The sequence below is a fragment of the Dysidea avara genome, chromosome 3, assembly GCF_963678975.1.
Source record: "Dysidea avara chromosome 3, odDysAvar1.4, whole genome shotgun sequence".
NCBI lineage: Eukaryota > Metazoa > Porifera > Demospongiae > Dictyoceratida > Dysideidae > Dysidea > Dysidea avara.
The window spans coordinates 38,750,760-38,773,152 of record NC_089274.1 but is presented as its reverse complement, the minus strand read 5'-3'; the positions used below and the strand labels follow the sequence as shown (position 1 = coordinate 38,773,152).

Sequence of the window (22,393 nt, the reverse complement as noted above, 5' to 3'; positions counted from 1 at the left end):
AACAACTTACTCCTTTCACAATTCAATCCTCCTCCACTTGTCATCCACATTACTGATCCATCATTCAACACATCACACACAAATGATGGGTCTCCACTACCATTAAAACCTTCTTCACACTGTAGATCACACATTGACTGATATGTGTTACTACAAGACTCAGCCAACATGCTGTTCATTGGTAGTGATGATGACGGACATTCCATGATGGTACAGGACACCGGAGATCCACTCCAACTACCATCAGACTGACATGTTCTCTGAGGACTACCAGTTAGCTCATAACCAGTGTTACATGTGAAACTACAAGTGTCTTCATAGGATGGAACTCCATCATCTCCCAGTGAACAAGTGATTGTTCCATTATCAGGATGAGCAAGTGATGGACAGGGTACTATGAATTGTTAATATCAAAAACTAATTAACAAAATTATTACACAGATGTGCAATATGTATTGATGCATATCATGATACTGTAAAATGTTAGTGCATCAATATAATATATTTTCAATAACATGAAAGTAATGAAGTATACAGCACACAGAGTTTTTAATAGTGCAACTGGGTAGTTTAGCCATTTCCAAAATTAATTATTTTTAAACACAGAAACATATTACACAACAGCTAGTGCAATGAAATAAAAACCATATAAATGGACTTCACAGGTCACCTGAATGTAATATTGGTTACTTATGCATTAACATTTGATTGCACCAAATTGTGATGACATGGCTTTTAAGTTGTATTGCACATGCTCACAACCCAAACATGAACCTCTGTTGCACATGGTCTCACTACCACTCCAGCTCTCATCAATCTGGCAAGTCCTAGTGGCACTACCAGTTAACTCATAACCAGTGTTACATGTGAAACTACAAGTGTCTTCATAGGAAGGAACTCCATCATCTCCCAGTGAACAAGTGAGTATTCCATTACTAGGATCAGTAAGTGATGGACAAGGAACTACAGCAACAAAAATTACTATAACTGTAAATCACAATACCTAAACAGAGAGAAACTTTAGTGTGTTGAATCTTAGGAGGTAAATTTGGAGAATGACTACCACTTGTCTCCTTCCTATTTACTGCACATTGAAACCAACTCATGTGCAGCTACGTAGCATAGTACAACCAGTTGAGTACCAGCCTGTTTCCTGATTCTATACATATCTTCCATTTAATAAGTAGAAGACTAGTCCAATTTAGCAAGACCCTCAGGAGCAGGGGCCTATGTTGGATTAGCCCTGACCATAAATATTGTACTCCCTCTAAACCAAATTAATGGAGTACCACACAACCACAAATATCAATGCTAACATCACCTGAAGCAGCTTGTATACCCCAGAAAGAAACTCATCCACTAATTTAAAATGAACCATGACGAGGAACATACTTATTTTATATTTAAGCATAGTTGTGAGGTATAATCCATGCAACTAATTTGTTTTACAAAGTTTCCCTCCATATAGTATATTTTATAACACACCTCTTCTACACATGGTTTCAGTCCCACTCCAGCTTCCATCACTCTGACAGGTCCTAGTTTCACTACCAATTAGCTCATAACCAGTGTTACATGTGAAGCTACAAGTGTCTTCATAGGAAGGGACTCCATCAACTCCCAGTGAACAAGTAGTTGTTCCATTGATTGGGTCATTTAGCATTGAACAATTCACTAGTTTAACAATAATATAATTGGTTATACATGGAGGTACCAATACTTTACAAAACTACTATAGCTACTGCATGAGTACTAGTCGTAACACAGGCAGGGAGGCTTTGCCTGATATATGAACGGCATGCTCAACGACCCAAGGGCTGAGGGCATACGTATTAGGCAAAAGCCTGAGTGCCTCGTGTTACACAGCTAATACATGACAAGCCTGAGTGCCTCGTGTTGCACAGCTAATACATGACACATTTTTAGCAGGCTGAATCATCAACTTTTACAAAAGAGTTCTGGACTTACTGCATTATCTTATATATACTAGAACTTCTGGTTTTCGAATATGGTAATCAGTAAGTAGTTGTTTGGCAATGCTTGCTTACGTTGTGCCAGTTTTTTCCAACTAGCTATGGCAATGGGCATCATATTATAAATGACCAGTAGGAGTTCTAGTGTTATTCATGTCCACTATGTTTTTAGTAATTTGGATACAATTAATCATGAAAGTTTTGTTTCAGTTTAGGAAATGGCATGCAGCTATTGGGAGTAGCATTTGCTAGACACTAGATTTGGGCAATACTGAAAAATAAAGTGCACCACAATATATCATGGGAGTACTTATATAATATTTATATCATTGCCACAACAGATCTGCCTGATATACATGCCCAAGCTGAGGGCTACAGGCCCAAGGGGTGCAGGCATAGATATCAGGCATAGATATCAGGCAAATCCTGAGTGGCAATGGTATAAGTAATAATACCACTCAAGTCACCTGATAAGTAAAAAGACAAACATTCGGTACTGCTCAAATGTAACGTTGCACCGCTTGATTGCAAGTTATTAAAAAAACTTGCTAATTAAAGGGCGTGGCACCTGTTTCCTTTGCGGGTATTCATCCCATATGAAACGGGATTAATACTCGTGAAGAAAACAGGTGCCACACCCTTTAATTAGCAAATTTTTTAAACACTCGCAATCGAGCGAGTGCAACGTTATGTTTGAGCAGTACTGTATCTAAATATTGATCATGGGTTAAAAGCTTGGCCTATGGCACTCATGAAACATTACACATACACCATACAGTGTTTTTTTTAAAAACAAGTGATTATGAGTTTCACTGGTTTTAGTGGTACCACTTCTAGCCTACTCTCAGTAAGTACCCCAAAATTAGTTCATTTGCTAAGGTAAGTACTGACCTTGAGAATGTCTGTTATGTGGTTGATGAAATGTGCAATGCATAAAAACAAGAGTTCATAAAATATAAATTATTATGAACTCTTGCAATCCTCCAATCAAGGCTTTTCCTTGACTGAACATGAGTGAATATATTATATCAGAGTTAGGTGCATATGTTAGTGTAAGGAGGAGCCTCAGACAATGTTTGCTACTTTATATGTTATATGTATTAAAGTCAGGCAGCACGAGAATAACTGGAGTAAGTTTCCTAAGACTATGGTCAAGTTTTACCAGATGTTAAAATTCGCCCTGCATGGTGTAAACATTGAAAGAAATCGTATTACATATTTTTAGTGCCAATTTGGCTGTTTAGTTCCAGCATACATATATGACTCTTAATAGGGATTGGAAATGGCATCATGCGCCCAGTGTACGATTGACATCACTAGATAGATATGAGGTGTGTTTCGCTTGTCACCACTTGAAGAGCATGAAAGGACCAACATTTCCCTTTACTGTAGACTATCAGTGTAGGTTTATTGAAATATGAAAGTTCTCTAAGGTTGAGCGATACAAGCTGCTTTGGTGGAAGTCACTGACTGGCCTTTCTCACAGAAGGAACTTGCCATATCGTGCCGTTTCGGTATCGCTTCTACACCAAAGGTATGTTTCTGTTTCTGTAGCAGCTGTGTACACCTTCTGGTATTGATGATACGTGGCTTTTTAGAACCCCTTTGTCATTAGAATGGAACAGGATGATTTGTGAGCCACACCTCTAGTTTAAACTGTGGTGTATTTCCTTGGTTACAACTTGGCTAGGTATTACTGTACCATTCTCCTAACTCTGCACAGCTGCTGTCTAGCATAGCTGTTTGTCTTTCAAGCTTTAATCTAATGCAAAAGCTATGGAATGAAGCTAGTAGGATGGTGGCACACTTGGCTCTTAGGTTCTAAATCACTCTCGCAAAACCTTTTAAATTATCATTAGGGGCCAATTAAATTAGTACAAGTACACAAAAAACTAGAATTTTCAACTAGAGTAGGGACCATAGCACATCAATAAAAAGTACTGAAACAAGTTGGAGTATAGTCCATGATATTATAAATCACAGCAAAACAATAAGAAGTGTTATATCCCTACTGTCGTAATGGAAATGTACAGTAGGGTTATAACACTTCTTATTGTTTTACTGTGATTTAATATCATGGACTACTCCAACTTGTTTCAATACTTTTTATCGATGTGCTATGGTCCCTACTCTAGTTGAAAATTCAATTTTTTTTGTGTAGTTGTTTGTTAACTTTTTTGTAAATAATTATTATGACTGGTGAACCTATGCATACCGCATCAGAAATGGCGTCGCGCGCCACAGCTATATCAATTATTGTCTGAAAAGTGAAGTATCCATTATGCTTCGTTGTCACCTATATTCAACCCGTTACACAGCATTACAAATCAAGAGCTGTTCAAAAAGCACCTCTGCAATCCACGCATATACCGAAAGAAAGAAATGGTGCCACACGCCCCAGCTATATCAATTATTGTCTGAAAAGTGAAGTATCCATTATGTTTCATTGTCAGCTATGCTCAACTTGTTATACAGCAGCACGAATCAAGAACTGTTCAAAAAGCACCTCTGTAATCAAAATGGCCACTATGAAAAATACGGACGATTTCCATTACAAAGGGAAGCCATCACGTGCTACCACCAAATCAACACTTTTCGCTGTCAGAAGAGATGAATGGACACAAAGGAGGACACTTGTAAGTCCATGAAGAATGTGTTGTATGTACTGTGGTATGCCAAAAGGCACCTCTCGGGCCGAAGCAATGTCAAGCAGTGAAAAATCAAGCCCATAGCCTTAGCCGTTATTGAGTTACAATTGTCTGAAGGCATCAGTCAGTTACTCATTCAGTAGAAAATTCCAATAAATAAAGTTTTTTTAAAAATTCTGTAGCAACTTTTTGAAGGCGTTTCTGCTCAATCTGAAAGCTTCTTTGGGCTTAGTTTGACCTAACCAATAGTGCTCCATTGTCATCTGGGAAAATTGAGGCTGGTTTTTGGGTGATGTTATTTTGTGGGCCATGCCTACTCCTTTGTGGTCCCTACTATACAGTACTATCATACTGTATGATACAATACAAATCATGGAAACCACTCGTAACATTTGAAACAAGCCTATTTCTACCGCATGGTGCTGTTTCCAATCCCTATTAAGAGTCATATATTTATGGATCCAGTGGCTTGTTATTCACTCTACAGTAAACACCACGCTATGTAATGAAAAAAATACTAGTGTGGAGTTAATCAGTGTTGGATAGCTGTGTCATTGGAAGTCCAAGGAACTTTGGCGGCAGGTAGAAGATAAACACAAGTGAATATGTGTATGAATAAGATACTTTTTGCTGCGTGCTGACTGGCAATGGTCTAAATGACTGGATTGGTGTTTTAGGGTCAGGCACACGTTGCTTTATGTAAGATGTTTGGTGTCCCAATAGTTTCACATGGCCAGATCATTTTATTTTACAGATCAATTACTAGTAATGGTAATAACCACCAGTGTCTAGATTACCAAGGTGTCCTGGTTTTTCAGGTACATTTATGCGCAATGAGATTTTGTATAACCTCTCATTTCTGACTGTTTGTGCATGGTAAATGTGCATGCCAAACTTGTTTCCAAGACCTCTTCTCTTCAGATTGAAAGTGCTGTTTTTTTGGCAGGTCCAGTGAAAATCACATTTACTGGTGGTTTTCCACTTGCAGCACAGGTTGTTGGTAAATAGACTACAGCTTTTGTAAAGGAGACCAATCACAAACTTGTATGCATGTGCACATGTACTTTTTACACACTCACACACATACATTGTACATGAGTGCAATATACATTCAGTAAACTATACATGCGTACACAACATATTGCTTATACTAACTTCATATTGGTTGTACTAATATAGCCTTGTATTTGTATTGGCCGTAATAATATAACTTCATATCGCTACTTTTATATCCAGGTATGTGACTTAGAGTGGAATAGCGGGTGACAGTGGTGGATTTTCCCGGGCTAGATGGAATGTCCTTGCCACCACCCCAGAACTACTGGCTATCAAGTGCTGGACAGCTGGATGACATACAGAGAAGTTGCAATGCTGCTAAAAGAAACCAGGGGCCAAAAGTAAAAGCGGAGTCTCTCTACCTAGCTGGCTTAGCTTATATTTGTGATCAGGTCATTATGAATATTTCTATCATATAAGTGGATAGTGTGTGAAGCACACTCATTCTAGGAGGATCTGAGGGCATGCTCCTCCCTCCCTGGCAGCATTGATGTCCCCTGGAGCACACAATCGCAGATCCAACATTAAGAAGCAAAGCCTATAATCATTATTATTGTATTGTATTGTATTGTATTATTATGTCTATTTGTCTGCCAACATGGACAGTGGTTTATTTTTAAAAGCACACATTGTGAAATATTGAATTGCATTGCTGCATGTTAGCCATTTTAAACACTAGCTGTCTGGATATTGCTGCATGTTTCAATTAGCCATTGTGTGTGATATGAGCAATTAATCGCTAGCTGGCTTTACTGCACATGAGCACCATTAACTTCATTCATCCCAGGTCTGAATGACAATTTCTATGAGTAAAGGCAATCACATGATACAGCTAAATGGAATTATCCTGAAACACTCTCCCTAGGGAAGTTACGTTTTTCACACTTTCACAGCACGTTTATATGATTGTTGAGTTTGTGTCCACGCTGCATCTTTGAAAGTTATTTTTTGGATTAGGCACTTGGTAAGTAAAATCCACTGTACAGGCAATCAAGTAATAGAAAACTCCTGTGCCAGTATACCGTATGACAACAAATTTTGGCGGTAAACTAAATTTGGTGAATTGGCGATTTGTTACCAAACTGCCAAATTTAAATTTCGCCAATATTATTTTCATGCCAAATCACTCATGACAAGCTTTCAATACCATCTTCCATTAAGATATTGGCCGGCGCCTCTTCTAAACCACCGCCAAGCTGCACGTGCATATATTACAGCTTCTAATACTTTCAAACATTGAATAACACGTGTTGGTTATATTTGCAATGGCAATGTTAAAATACGTAAAAATAGAGCCTCGCAGGAGCTGCAATCCATTGATTTTGTCCCAGAAAGACATTAAAGCCGCTCAGAAGTCAATTGCCAATGCTGTCAGTTTGGCAGCAGAGAAGACCCAGAGTCGTGGACAGTACAATTCGTACTCAAAAGAGCAGCATGCAATGATCGGAAAATGTGCTACAGAGAATGGTCCCACTACTGCAGCTAAACACTACTCTGCAGTTTGGGGAATCCCAATAAACGAGTCCACAGCAAGAAGGCTAAAGGAAAAGTATCTAGAGAAACTCAAAGAAGTGATTTTGGAGCAGCATAGAAAGTAAGCTGAAAGTCGAGATACATCTGATAGTGAGGAACACAAGGAAGAACCTATCGTTACTTCTGAACTGGAAACCAAGCCTAGAGGTAGGCCAGTACGTCTGGGAGAACAGCTGGATTCATTGGTGAAGGAGTTCATAAGTAACCTTAGAGCAGCTGGTGGAGTGGTGAATACAACTGTTGCTAGAGGGGCTGCTGAAGGAATCATTTCTTATCGTGATATTTCTAAGCTTTCTTCACATGGTGGACACATCAACATTACAAAGAGCTGGGCACAGTCATTGTTACGACGGATGGGATTTGTTAAAAGGAAGTGTTTAACGTCGGGGAAAATTTCAATGGCACAATTTGATGAATGCAAAGAGATCTTCTTGGCTGATGTAGCAGCCGAGGTACTATTCAATAGTATTCCAGAAAGTCTGATAATAAACTGGCTTGTCCATTGTTCCAACTGGAGATTGGACTATGGATAAAAAAGGTGCACAAACTGTATATACCAATTGCCCATACTGATGACAAGAGGCAGTTAACAGTAGTCTTAGCTGTTACTGCAGCTGGTGATTACTTACCTCCACAGTTGCTCTACCAAGGGAATACACCTAAGTGTTACCCACAAGTTGCATTTCCAGATGGTTGGGATGTGTGGCACTCCGAGAACCATTGGTCCAATGAAATTACCATAAAGTGCTACATTGATGAAGTTATTGTGCCCTTTGTTACGGAGAAGCGACAAAAGTTGAAATTGGATTTAGCATCTCCTGCAGCAGCCATTTTTGATAACTTCCGTGGACAAACAACTGCCGCCATTTTGTCACTTTTGAGAAGCCATAATATTGTCCCAATTCAGTTGCCAGCTAATTGTACAGATAAACTACAGCCATTGAATATTTCAATAAATAAACTAATGAAAGACCACCTTAAGAGTAGTTTCCAACAATGGCATGCCCAAGAAGTAAAAAAGCAGTTAGAAACCGTTCCACTTGCCAAGTCAAAGTTGATGTGGGATTACAGGTCATCAAAAGCCTCAGTGCTAACTGGATAATTTCTGGTTGGCAGAAAAGAGCTGAAGTTGCGATAAGTGGATTTAGAAAGGCAGGAATCTTAGATGCCATTAACTTGTAGTCTGTTTAGATAGGTATTATTAATAATTGAATTGTAAAGCATAATTATTATAATTACAGAAAAGAATTAATACATAATACTAACTGTCCAATTGAATACCAGTATTGGGAATGCAGTGAAATTCAACGCTTCAATACATTTTACCAAATGCAACCTCATCTTCGGTTGGTCATAACTTCCTGGCAGGCTTCTTTCAGCCAAGCAGATGCAATTTGCAATAGCAAATAGACCGCAGTCCTCAACACCAACTTGCTTTCTATCACTATTCACCACCACTTCTACTTTGGGTCCGAATAACAACTTTAAAATAGCAGTAGTGTTCACATTAACAGAATCAAACAGAGAATCATATATGGTAACCTTTGGATAGCTGAGTATTGTGGAAGCAATGATCCAGTAGTTTGTTCTGCAATGTACAATTTTCAGGAAGTTCTTTGTGCATCTCATTGGAACCCTGGTAGATTTATGTAGCTTTAGTGTTGATTTCAGGCCATACACATCCTTGAACTTGTCACCAACCAACTTTTGGACAAAGTTCATGTGTTTGTCCGTCAATTGCTCACCTGCACAGATATTCATTTATAAAAATTACACTGGATGGAAACTACTAATACCATACCTTTTAAAATGATGCTTTTATCAACTGTTGTTAGGTTGCATCTACCACATGGATCTTTTTTAGCAATGTCACGGGAAGATTGGCTGGATTGGTCCAAATCAATGACTTTGCTCTCCTTCATCTGTTTACGCTTCTTAACTGGAAGCTCCTCCGGCTTTGCTTTAAGTTTTCGTTTTAGCACTGGTGCATGATGTTTCAATTCAAAATCAATTGGCGGAGCTGCTCTTACAAGTTTTCTTTATAATTGATAGCAGATCTGCATTGTCACGCTTGAATTCAAGCTTGCAGGGTATCTGCAAACCACCCTGTGGTAAATCTGCAGAATACTGATGGCGGGAATCGGTAATTATACAAGTGAGAGTACCTCCTCTCTGTATCAAAAGGGAGAACGCTGCAGAAATCTTATGGGGTACGTGGCCAATCACATCTGCACCTTTCCTAATGGCTAGAACGTATGGATCAAATGCATTGCTGTCTTCTGTTTGACATGACAGGCATTCTCCTGTAGCCAGCGTCCAAATGTCTTGATACACATGAAAGCCGCGTACACAACTTTCCACCACGTGTAACTCCATTACTTTCGTGCGAAATGAATTCAGTGGTGCAAGAAGTGGTGTATCCACAGTAGCAAGATAGACAGCACGATGTGAGTTAAAGATGAAGTGCATAGCTAGCTAGCTATCGGTGATTTGCCGTGCTAGTCCCTTAGCTAGGAATAATCGGCAGTTTAATCAACGCACTGTGCAGTGACGCAGAGCTGTCTGATATAGCTCGTCTAAGAGTTACTGTAACTACTATGCACCACAACTTGGTTAAACGCCAAATTAAGCCAAATTAAATTAAAATAAACTTGCACCAAATTAAAATTTCACCAACTGTTAAACTTAAGCTATTCGCCAAATATAAGCTTTGCCAATATTTGTTGTCATACGGTATATTAATCCACAAAAAGGCAGTAATATTCAATGATAATACGGTGATAACACCAAATATCAGCATAATAAAATGAGCCTGCTCTTATTTTTGTGGTTGCGACGTAATTACAGTTCTGGCACCCGCTATACTGTACATTTCTAATGAGGATGATTGCATAATTCAGGGATAAAATTGCAAAACTGTCCCTACACATAAATAGCTCATGGTAGAAGCCGTGCACATTTTAATTATGGCATGCACTTTGTAGTTTCTTGGCCACATGACTCACTACCGTGGGTCTTGATATAAGAAGGCCAAATAATTTTCTTATCTAAAAAATGTTAATTGTCTGCAGCAAAAGTAGATTCATAATAATAATTGCTTACAAATTTAGAGTTTAATATCCACATTCCTTTGCAATATATATCAAGACACACGGTAGTGTGTCGTGCGGCCCAAGAAGCCGGCGCGTAACACCCGTGAGTATATTGACAGGAAGAAAGAAAACGCAATTTTCGCACCTCCGTAGCTCTGTGCTCCCTTGATGAAACAAGACGATGTTTGCTGTGGACATGCCCTCCAACTACAGCACTCCGCATTCCAAATTGGAGCGAAATCGCTTCGTGAGTTCCCGAGATATGCGACTTCAAAAATTGGCTCAGTTTCTTCGTTTTTTTTCTTCTTATTTTTCTTTTTCTTGTCGCACACTTACAAAAACTGCTATAAAACGCGATCGCCATATCCGATTGCCTTGACATTTGGCACACAGAAGGGGGGTATAAAGGCGCATCTCGGTACCAACTTTGGCTGGAATACAATAAACAGGCAAAGAGTTATGAGCGATTATTCACAAAAAATAACACCAATATGTTGTCACGCCTACAGGGTAAACCGCGTATGGGAAGAAGCTGAAAATCGGTGGGTGAATAGGTTAACTATTGAACCTCAAACCTTTTGTGGTTTGAAAGAAATCGAGCTAAAAAACAGGAAGATACAACGAAAAAACTAACAGTGTGTAACAATTACGCAATCAAGATTAGCTAATAAAAAACAACTGCTTGCCACGTCTACCAGATAAACCGCTTGGGGGAATGCTTTGAAAATCGATGTACAGATGGAGTAATCATCTTAGAAAGGATCATCAATGGTGTAGAAGAATCAGACTTACAGCCACGGAGTTATAACACGAAATCCTACTTGGTGCAGCAAGTGTGAGATCGAGATACTCTAATAGAGCAGTCATCATAATAGAGCAGTCACCCTGAAGAGAATTCAAGATATCAGCTAGAAACAAGAAACCTGTATAGAGATCAGCTACACACAAGTCACCCTGTAGAGAGATCAGCTAGAAGAAGTTACCTTGTAGGGAGTTCATGCAACTATGGAAAGAGATAGTTCAGCTAGAAGAAATCACCTTGTAGAGTTCAGCTACAAAGTAACCACCATGTAGAGAGTTCAGCTACAAACAAATCGCCCTGTGGAGAGATCAATAGAAGAAGTTACCTTGCAGAGAGTTCAGCTACAAAGAAACCATCATGTAGAGAGTTCAGCTACAAACAAATCTCCCTGTAGAGAGATTAGATAGAAGAAGTTACCTTGTAGAGAGTTCAGCTACAAAGAAACCATCATGTAGAGAGTTCAGCTACAAACAAATCTCCCTGTAGAGAGATCAGCTAAAAGAAGTTACCTTGTAGAGAGTTCAGCTTCAAACAAATCACCATGTAGAAAGATCAGCTAGAAGAGATCACCTTGCAGAGTGTTCAGTTACAAAGAAACCACCATGTAGAGAGCTCAGCTACAACTAGTGACCTTGTAGAGACATCAGCTAGAAGAAGTTGCCTTGTAGAGAGTTCAGCTACAAAGAAACCATTCTTTAAAGAGCTCAGCTGCAAACAAATCACCTGTACAGAATTCAGCTACAAACAAATCACCCTGTAGAAAGATCAGCTAGAAAAAGTTACCTTGTAGAGAGTTCAGTTACAAAGAAACCACCATGTAGAGAATTCAGCTACAAACTAGTGACCCTGTAAAGACATCAGCTAGAAGAAGTTACCTTGTAGAGAGTTCATCTACAAAGAAACCATTATTTAAAGAGCTCAGCTGCAAACAAATCACTTATACAGAATTCAGCTACAAACAAATCACCATGTAGAGAGATCAGCTAGAAGAAGTTAACTTGTAGAGAGTTCAGCTACAAAGAAACCATCATTTAGAGAGTTCAGCTTCAAACAAATTACCTGTAGAGAGTTCAGCTACAAACAAATCTCCCTGTAGAGAGATTAGCTAGAAGAAGTTACCTTGTAGAGAGTTTAGCTACAAAGAAACCATCATGTAGAGAGTTCAGCTACAAACAAATCACCATGTAGAGATATCAGCTAGAAGAAGTTATCTTTTAGAGAGTTCAGCTTCAAACAAATCACCTGTAGAGAGTTCAGCTACGAACAAATCTCCCTGTAGAGAGATCAGCTAGAAGAAGTTACCTTGTAGAGAGTTCAGCTACAAACAAATCACCCTGTAGAAAGATCAGCTAGAAGAAGTCACCTTGTAGAAAGTTCAGTTACAAAGAAACCACCATGTAGAGAGTTCAGCTACAAACTAGTGACCTTGTAGAGACATCAGTTAGAAAAGTTACCTTGTAGGGAGTTCAGCTACAAAGAAACCATTCTGTAAAGAGCTTAGCTGCAAACAAATCACCTGTACAGAATTCAGCTACAAACAAATCACCCTGTAGAGAGATCAGCTAGAAGAAATTACCTTGTAGATAGTTCAGCTACAAACAAGATCAGTTAGAAGAAGTTACCTTGTAGAGAGTTCAGCTACAAAGAAACCATTTTGTAAAGAGCTCAGCTGCAAACAAATCACCTGTACAGAATTCAGCTACAAACAAATCACCCTGTAGAGAGATCAGCTAGAAGATATTACCTTGTAGATAGTTCAGCTACAAACAAATCTCCCTGTAGAGAGATCAGCTAGAAGAAATTGCCTTGTAGATAGTTCAGCTAAAAACAAATCTCCCTGTAGAGAGATCAGTTAGAAGAAATTACCTTGTAGAGAGTTCAGCTACAAAGAAACCACCATGTAGAGAGTTCAGCTGCAAAGAAATCACCCTGTAGAAAATTCTGCAAGAAACAAATTGCCCTGTAGAAAGATCAGTTAGAAGAAGTTACCTTTTAGAAAGTTCAGCTACAAAGAAACCATTCTGTAAAGAGCTCAGCTGCAAACAAATCACCTGTACAGAATTCAGCTACAAACACATCACCTGTAGAGAGATCAGCTAGAAGAAGTTACCTTGTAGATCGTTCAGCTACAAACAATTCACCCTGTAGATAGCTTGTAGAGTGTTCAGTTACAAAGAAACCACCATGGAGATTTCTGTAATCAAATTATGTATTATATATATAATTTGTACATTTACCGATAAAATACTTAAAGTACATCTACTTCATCTTTTCTTCTTCCTGTAGTAAAGGAAAAAAAGCATAGGTTAAAAAAGTCCCAAAGCTGGCCATAGGCCGGCTTTGGGGTATACAAATACAAAAAGAAATGAAATCTAATCCAAAACAGCCAAGCTGTAAAAAAAGTGTACGGCCCTCAGAAAGGCTATGGTGAAAAAAGATGTGAAATCCAAGGTGGTGGCCAAGAAATGGCTGTGATGGTAGGTTAATGGTAAAAATTTTAATAATGACAATTCAGGTGAATTTTGTGCCAAGACCAAGCGGCACAAAAATTCACCTGAATTGTCGTTATTAAAATTTTTACCATTAACCTACCATCACAGCCATTTCTTGGCCGCCACCTTGGATTTCACATCTTTTTTCACCATAGCCTTTCTGAGGGCCGCACACTTTTTTTACAGCTTGGCTGTTTTGGATTATATATATAAATATTCCACCCCAAAAGCACCTTCGCTGAAAAAAAGGCACATCCAAGAAACTACTAACCCAATAGCATTGATCAGCTGTAGAAAAAGAGTGAAAATAACTGGTAACTTAAAGAGCTGATATCTGGAGCAGCCAAGAATCAATGTTACCAAAGTTTTAATCCATGCAAGGACACGATTGCTGTAAAACAGGTGCACCCAAGTAACTGGCAACAGAAACAGCTGATATCCGAAGCAGCTAAGAATGAATGTTGATACAACTAATTGCAATTAGCAAAGTTTTAACAATGAACCTTAATCACTCAGCTGTGTTCTACATTCACCCTTGCTGCATCCTAAATTAATTCCTTTAATTCTAAATTGGCCACCTCTCTACAGGGTGCATGACTTGTTTATAGCTGAACTCTCTTTAGTGTGACTTGTAATGTTCTGAATCTCTACAGTGATATAATTGTAGCTTAATTCTCCACAGGGTGACTTGCTTCTTGCTTAACTGTCTATAAGATTAACTGTTTGCAGCTGAAGTCCCTACAGAATAACTTGTAATGTAATAGAATTCTATAATGGAGTAAATAAATTAGCTGAATGCTCTATTAGGGTGACTGTTCTATTAGAGTATCTCGATCTCGCATTTGCTACACCAAGTTGGCTTTCGAATCATAACTCAGTGGTTTGTAATCCAATTCTTCTATACTACTGCAAGGACTTTCTATGAAGATTATTCCAGCTATACACCGATTTTCAGCTCATTGCTCATAGCGGTTTGCCTAGTAGGCGTAAAAACTAATACTTTTTTATTACTAAAAATCGATCGCGTAATTGTGACACAGGTTGGATTTTGTGTCATATCTCCGTGGTCTTAATCTCGATTCCTTTCAAACTACCAAAAGGCAATCCTACGATGGTTACTCCATCTACATAGCAATTTGCAGCTCATTCCATGAAGCGGTTTACCCTGTAGGCGTGACAACAAATCGACCTTGTTTTACGCGAATAATCGGTCATAACTCCTGAACCATTCATCGGATTTGCACCAAATTTGATGCTAGGATGCGCCTTTGGACTCCTTTTCTGTGTGCCAAATGTCAAGGTGATCAGAGCACGCGTTTGCGTTTTATAGCAATTTTTGCAAGTGTGCGAAAAGACGAAGAAGAAGAAAAAAAAAACGAAGAAAAAAAAACGAAACTTTGGCCGCTCATATCTCGGAAATGGCTTGAGTGATTTCCTTCAAATTTGGAATGTAGACTCCCCTAGCTGGCAGGCAACTCTGCAGCAAATTTGGTTTCAATCGGATAAGCCATCACCGAGATACAAAAGTGTGAAAATGACGTTTTCTTTCTTCCTGTCAATATACTCACGGTGTGGCGCGCCGGCTTCTTGGGCCGCACGACACACTATCGTGTGTCTTGATATTCTGTAAAGGTGATTTTCGTCATGTAAGATGTTTCTGGGATGATTTTTAAAGGCGACATTTTAGGTGGCACGTGTCATTTTTGGTAGGATCCCTATTTAAACAGTACTACCATACTGTTTGATATGTAATTCAACAACTAATATCAAAATAATACAAAATGAATTTCAAAATAGTGGAATTGTCATTTAAAGTCTAGTTCTTCTGCTAGCACACAAATACAAAAATACAAAACAGCCAAGCTGTGAAAAGGGTATGGCCTTCCAAAAATTAATAGGCTAGTATATATGAAAAAGATGTGATATAAAAGGTAGTGACCATAATATTATATTGTCACTTAATTTGTAATTTACAAATGAATGATTTGATATCAAATCTTTTTCTACTAGCCTATTTTTGGAAGGCTACACCCTTTCTCACAGCTTGGCTGTTTTAGATTAGATATAATTAAGACAAGTTGACAAAGATATGTACGCACCTCTTCTACACATGGTCTCAGTACCACTCCAGCTCCCATCACTCTGACAAGTCCTAGTGTCACTACCAGTTAGCTCATAACCAGTGTTACATGTGAAGCTACAAGTGTCTCCTTCATAACCCACTCTAATACTGCCAGAACTACATGATGATATCTCTCCATTGGATGGTGCTGTGAGGTTATCACATTGAATATCTATGAGGAAATGTGAGCAAAGAAGTATGTAGACAGAATGACATATTAATTATATGCACTTTCATTACAAGAAAAGGTTTGTGACTGCATGGCTGCAAAAGTGTACAGCTGTGTAAGGACGACCCATATGTGTTTATTTAACACAAAAGATTCACAACAAACAATGACCAGTAACACTAAATTAAATTACAGTTTGGTTTTAAAGTGTTGTCCAATGCCTGATGGCATGTACAATTAGCCATAAATTTAATATCTTAAAGGTACTGAAAGAAGTTATCAGGGTAATACATAAAACTACTTCAATGCATTGCAGTGCCTAAATTTAACACTGCACACTTTCTGATTGATCATAATTATGATTGTTATTATTACTGAGTAGACTCAGTCCTCCTGGTGTGCTCAGATTTTCCCAAATACATACAACACAATTACAGTAATTGACTCCTACAGTATGTATCAGAAGCAAGAAGCACCTTTCTGGTAAGGTGCACATTCAAGGGCATAATCTTTTTCAAAGCCTGGGCCTAACTACATTGTACTATGTAGAGGAAAAGCAGCCATACCATAGCCCCCCCCCCCCCCCATTTTTATGGGACAATGTTTGTAAGAAAAGATTGAGATACTCTAATAGAACAGTCAAGATCTAGATACTCTAATAGAGCAGTCACAGTATTCAGAGAAGCATTGTAGCAAGCTATTTAGCTACGTATGTGTAGTTATAAATAAGGAGATATAGTTGGTGGAGGACAGCCATCGTAGCAGGTGATTACATTTTTTTTGTCTTCAGCTTACAGCTGGCCTGGCCCCCTCACTCTTTGGTCTGCTCCATCCCCCCTGAGCCATACTTCATGTACAAACAGTCTGAATGCTAACATGTACATTATACAAACTTAGGAGAGTCTGGGGACATGTTTCCCTAGCAAACGTTTGAAAATCAACTCTCTGAAACTGAATCTGAGAGTGATTTCAGAATAATAGTGTTGCTTGAGTTTTGTATTAGGGTCATAGGGTGACAACTCTATTAGGGAAAACCCACTGTACCACAATCAAAACTGAAAGTTCTCCAATGCATCAAGTAGTTTCTGCAGCAGGTCAAAGCTTCACAAGTAGTGCATGTAAATATAAAAACCCAAATCAATGGTTGAGACAAACCTTCAGCAGAAATCCAATAGTCAAATCATTAACCAGCTTAGACCGCACTTACAGTACAGTGTATTAAATAGTATTTTGAGATGTTGTTTGAAGGCAATTGTGGGCTGTAATACACAGTACAAAGTGTTAGCTACAGTCTACAGATACCTGACAAGTGTGGATAAAACTGGACACTTCACCTCTGTTATACTGTTATGAGATTAAGAGATAAACTGTATTATAAGTAATGTTTCCAAAGTAACTACAAAGCCAGAGCTAAATATGACAGTAATTATTTAAAGGCACTTAATACGGACGAAGGTGTGACCAGTGAGGCCAGAGCCTGACCAGTGAGGCCAGAGCCTCACCACTTTTTGACTGAAGTAAAAAAAGCTTTTAAACTTGATGAAGTCAAAAAACAAAAGTAGTGAACATGCAATACTTAGTATTTATTTAATGATAGAAACAACACTTATCTAAACTGTCTTTCACCCAGAACAGCTTCAGGTCTCTGATGCCCTTGGTACAACCATGCATCCAGTTGTTTGCAGTAATAGAATAGACACTGAAACACAGTTGTTGGTGTTCAATGAAGTTTTTTTTAATCTGGAGTTCTCCATGTACATTTTGGCAGGGGCTATAGCCCCCTCTCCACAACCCCTGCTAAGATTCAAGGATTCAAAACATAATTATGAGCTTAGCTATACTACTAGATTATTATTGGGCACAGATAGAGTTCACTTCCTCATAGCTCACATGCAATCTTTAGCAACACTATGCATGCATGCATATATAGCTGGTCATAGATAGAATCTTCAAACGGTAGAGTTAAAAGCATAATGTATATTATTACAGTGGTAGTAGTGAATCCCAGAGTATACAGCACTTGGTGATGATATGTAGTCTTATTATGGCAATTGCCTTATAAATTAACACTACACAAAATCACATTTATCACTGCACACTTTAGATTTAGCACTATAAATTTATGCAGTTTTAAGGCCTTATTTTAGGCCCTGATGCACAGGGGCGTAGCCAAGGGTGGGCATGGGCGGGCATTTGCCCAACCATCACAGTTTCTTGCTCAACCATCACAAACTTTTGCCCAACCATCACAAGTAGCTTAAGATTCACGCGAGGATTCACAGCAGCACACAAAACAATCCTACTTTAATACTGTAAAGCGTAAACGTGTACCTCATTTGTTGAACCATGACTTCAAAGAAGGGATTGAGTTAGATGGTGTATCACATGATCCATTACGCGGAAAATCCCTTGGGAATTACACTTCATGTAGACGCACGTGCCACGCTCCTTGGCACGATTTAAATTCGAAATTTAAAATGGAGTCGAAGCGTGGTACACTATAGTCATGGTACTGTATCTCTAAGTCACAGTGAGTGATAATCGTCAGTAGGATTCAGTGTGGATGGTGCTGGCAGCAAAAAATTTTGTTTCAGTGGACTTGTCAACCGTATTTTTTTGATAAGGAAAGTACCGTATAGCCTAACTTACTGTTGATGAAAGAAAACGGGAAAACGTACTCTTCTAGATAACAATAATGTCATATGCAAATGAAGCAGGTAATGGAGAAAAGGTCAAGTCATTATGAAGTGTCACGTGCACAATTTGTACTGAGTAATAATAATTGTACTGATTAATCGAGTTGTGGTTTATACCAAAATGTACATTGGCTGCTATAAGTCTGGGACAAAACTTTCTTGGCATGCTGGTAAGACTCATTATAGTTCATAAATTAGCACCCCCGGCCTTCATTTGGGGCCATGTGACATTTACTTGAAAAAGCATTACATGTCGCTGTAGTGGTTGGTCTGTAAGCTATACTGCCAGTTGATTGTAGTAAATATGTGATGAACTGTTTACATTGTTGGTTCTTGTAGGTTCAGCAGTTTGATGTCACATGATGCTCAGCTACGACGATCATCGGTGGATGCCTGCCCTACAAGTTTAATAGAATAGCATTATAGCTAGTAAATGTTTGCATGCATGAAAGCAGCATTTGTTTACACTATAGCATAGGTAGGTGTAGGCTTTGTGTGCATACATTTTTCATATTTTTCTTTGATAATGTCTCACATGAAAGTGAGCGTGTTTCTTGTATGTGTAGTTAAGTTGTTGCTATGCCCAACCATCCAATATTGGCTGGCTACGCCCCTGCTGATGCATTGCTCTGCTGCTCTGTGCTATACTGTGTTGTGTGTGTGTGCGTGTATGCACACATGTCTGTGCTTTAGTGCATGTGGCTGTTTTTTGAAACACACTCATTTTCCTGTTTACAAGTAAGCGTGTTAACCATTTTTATTAGACAAGAATACTGAAGAAATGTGAACTACCAATGAACTTACAGCCATTACATGGCTTCATCTAATTAAAATGTATGTAATTATTATAATTAAATCATGAATTCATGTGGTTGCACATGATTTTTAAAAATTCTCAGTGCTGTTACAACCCATGAGGGGGTGAGGCAATGTCTGCTATTGCCCAACTGCCGTTGGCATATGCACATGATAATATGTTTGCAATTTAGGGATGCATGCATGCATGGAAATTTATCTGATTTTTCCCACCTATAACCGTCGTAACGTTTGTGGAAGGTAAAGCTCATGCATGGATCCATAACCTCAGCATATATTCCAACTCAAGACAGCCTGTACATCATCAGGAAGCCTTCTAGTGAATCTGTCAGAAAGATGGGAAAAGGCTAAGATTGATGCTGTACTAGTGTGAAACTGACTAAGTTTTGTGTGTATGTGTGTGTGTGTGTGTGTGTGTGTGTGTGTGTGTGTGTGTGTGTGTGTGTGTGTGTGTGTGTGTGTGTGTGCACGTGTGTGTTGGAATTGAATTATGTGGTGTATCAATTGGCTATGACCTTGTCCTAGCCAGGGAACTGCAAAGTGGCTTGAATAATCTTCTGTAGCAATGCTTTCTGGAACTATTTTTCTGAAATTCTGATTCCAAAAAAAAAACAGCCAATTAAAATTTGCTAGCCTATGTCAATGTGAATTCACCTAAACTAGAATTGCTTTGTGACTGCAGTATAAATTAGAAGTTATTCAGAACTTGAGAAGTCTTTGTCTGTATGCAATGCAGCATTTAAGGTTACGACCTATGCACAATGTATTTTTTTTAAATACATTATTTTAACCTTTAACAGAACTTTTGGGGAATGCATGTTTACACAATACAGGACTAAAAGGCAACATTAAATGGAGTAACTTAATTCTTCAGCCTAAAACTACACATTGATTGAAAGTCTGTTCACTGGGCTACTTGGGGAAGTTTAAATGAACACTGTAACTAAAGGCTCGTTGAAATGTTGAGCAGCAGTAATTGCATTTACATGATTGAATATTCTTACCATGTGTTGAGTTTCAATGAGGTTTATCCGCAATTATGTTACAAAACGAAAATGGCCTCGCTAGTTGGGGGACTTTAATGTTTTCGAGCAATGAAACATAAGGAGGTATCAGGTACTTCTCTGCTACTATGGTACAGGGCAAAGATGAGAAGCAACAAGATTTAGATACAGCAACCACTTATCATAGAGATTACTTTAAGCTAGATTTATGTGGGTTAGGTGTTTATCGTGGAGGGAAGATGATGGGGAAGTGTCTGTATATGAAGATGGAGAGTTATGCTAATTCCATGGTCCAGAACCAAGATGAGGAATAAGTAGATTCAGATACAACAACCACTTATTATAGAGATTAATTTACGCTGGGTTTAAGGTATTTATCATGGAGAACAGAGAGAAGATGATGGGGAATTAGCATCTATGAAGATTGAAAGTTTTACTATCCACAATGAAGAGCAACAAGATCTAGATACCACAACGATTTGTTATAGAGATTACTCACAGTAAGCTTTACGTGGGTTTTAGGTGTGGCTTATGGTGAAGAATGGAAGATGATGGAGAACAGTACAAGCTCTGAAAGAGTAATGATGTTGACATGGTATTTCTGGATGACGCAATGTTGGAATCAGAGTTTTTACAAGATGATTTGCTATTACTCAGGAATAGTGACATTCCTGGTGCTTCACTAGATAGGAAGATTCCCACTGAGTTGAATATCACACAGTTAAAGTGATGTCTTGCTTGTGCCATGGTGCACCAAGCACTGGGAGAAAATCTTATTTAATTGAGTTTTCAATCTTTGTACATTGAATACAACCTTTTGCCAAATGTTGCTGAGCATATTTCTGTAGCTGTTTTACCATCTATGAGGAAGGATTGTGTTTGTAACATCACCATTTTCATACATCAATCTGCTTGTGTAGCATGTGTTTTCTGTTCATGTCCAGCTGGACTATCAGGACACTGTAATCATGTAACAGCATATTGTTAAGAAGACTATGTCCAGCCAGGCCTTCAAGATGATGAGCACAAAAGGGTGCACAGAATGATTACAACCTTGTATGGAACAAACTGAAAAAGAAAGAGGGTACACAGAACAATTACAACCTTGGAACAAACCAGGTGCTGACCCAAAGCCAACAGATGAAGTTGAGTTGGTTAGGAAGCAATACGGTATGGAGAAGAGACTAAAAAAATGCAGAGTCAATGATTGGGGCTGTTGTCCTATAAACAGACGACTGACAGATCCAAACACAACTAGGAACTTGAAGGAAGCCTTGTAAATTTCTGAGCAAACTAAAGTAGCAAAATCCAATAATGCTGTTTCCACTGCACAGACCTCCTCACAGAAGAGAAAGGCTAATTAGTCCAAATTACTACTAGAGAGATATGGATCTTCATGTTATTTACAACTATTAGCACCTCATCTCAATAAAATAAAGCAAAAAAGGCTTTCTAGAGCTAATACACAAAAAAATGGAAGTTTCTAAACAATCTTGGAGCTAAATCTAGCCATGTGAAGCATTATCATACCTATATGGTATTTGATGAAATACTGTATAGGTGTGATAATGCTTCACACCTATACCTTCATACCTTTTCAATGCTTCACACTTTCATATGTTCATACCATCAAATACCATATTTGATGGTATTAACAATGATACAACACTACATCATGTACGTCAGCTGTATGAGGGTAAAGTGGTTCTGAATTTTTAAGGAAGCTGCAGAATTGGAAATAAAACATGAAAGCAAGGTTCCTCAGAACTTTAGCACAGTGAGCAAAAATTGTGGAGTACTGCTTCTGTGATGAAAGAAGTGTATCACAGAAAAGCTAGCATGAGCTGCATTGCATTTGTGCAGAAGAATATTAACCCTATGAGCAAAGCTATTGTGAACTTTGGTGAAGGAATCTCTTCCTTCAAAGTCCATTCCATCAATGGCCACACCCTGCTACGCAAAGCTGATACAATGCCAGGAAATGATGTGG

At 38.5% G+C, this 22,393-nt stretch overlaps 1 protein-coding gene across 5 annotated transcripts in view; it reads right to left on the bottom strand.

Moving 5' to 3' along the window:
- The window catches only part of LOC136250913 (ephrin type-A receptor 7-like), a 37,739-nt gene that overhangs the window by 6,510 nt on the left and 8,836 nt on the right, over positions 1-22,393 (bottom strand). For all 5 annotated transcript variants that reach the window (XM_066043257.1, XM_066043258.1, XM_066043261.1 and 2 more), the window contains exons 3-6: positions 15,696-15,890; positions 1,486-1,674; positions 775-963; positions 11-394 (exon numbers count right to left, since the gene is read on the bottom strand). In XM_066043257.1, coding sequence (XP_065899329.1) covers positions 11-394; positions 775-963; positions 1,486-1,674; positions 15,696-15,890 — 957 coding nt within the window. The remainder of the gene's footprint in view (positions 1-10; positions 395-774; positions 964-1,485; positions 1,675-15,695; positions 15,891-22,393) is intronic.